We start from the raw sequence: 254 nt of genomic DNA, 5'->3' as shown, positions 1-254 counted from the left end.
CTGTTGGGCCCCGGCGGCCGCGCCCCAGGGGCGGTGTACGAGTCCCTCCCGCCTGTGAGTGGTGTTTTTTTTGGGGTGGGGGGATAAACCAGCAAAGTTTGGTCACGTTTTAATGTTGTTTCGTGCCTGAGGGTTTCCTCACGTGTTTGCATTTTCGGCCTCGCAGGAGCTGCAGAAATGCTTTGACGTAAAAGATGTTCAGATGTTGCAGGACACGATCAGCAAAATGGATCCCACCGTGAGTAGCTATTTCC

At 53.9% G+C, this 254-nt stretch overlaps 1 protein-coding gene across 1 annotated transcript in view; it reads left to right on the top strand.

Annotated features, from left to right (window-relative positions):
- Positions 1-238, top strand: part of CDC37 (cell division cycle 37) — a gene marked incomplete at both ends in the record, with an annotated part of 2284 nt that extends 2046 nt beyond the window's left edge. Inside the window, 2 exons of the mRNA XM_010293731.1 lie at positions 32-54; positions 167-238. Coding sequence (XP_010292033.1) covers positions 32-54; positions 167-238 — 95 coding nt within the window. The remainder of the gene's footprint in view (positions 1-31; positions 55-166) is intronic.
- Between the last annotated feature and the right edge of the window lie 16 nt (positions 239-254).

Source organism: Phaethon lepturus, unplaced genomic scaffold, assembly GCF_000687285.1.
Source record: "Phaethon lepturus isolate BGI_N335 unplaced genomic scaffold, ASM68728v1 scaffold46808, whole genome shotgun sequence".
In the NCBI taxonomy this organism is placed as follows: domain Eukaryota; kingdom Metazoa; phylum Chordata; class Aves; order Phaethontiformes; family Phaethontidae; genus Phaethon; species Phaethon lepturus.
Note: the sequence above shows the minus strand (reverse complement) of the source record. Positions and strands in the feature narration are given on the sequence as shown.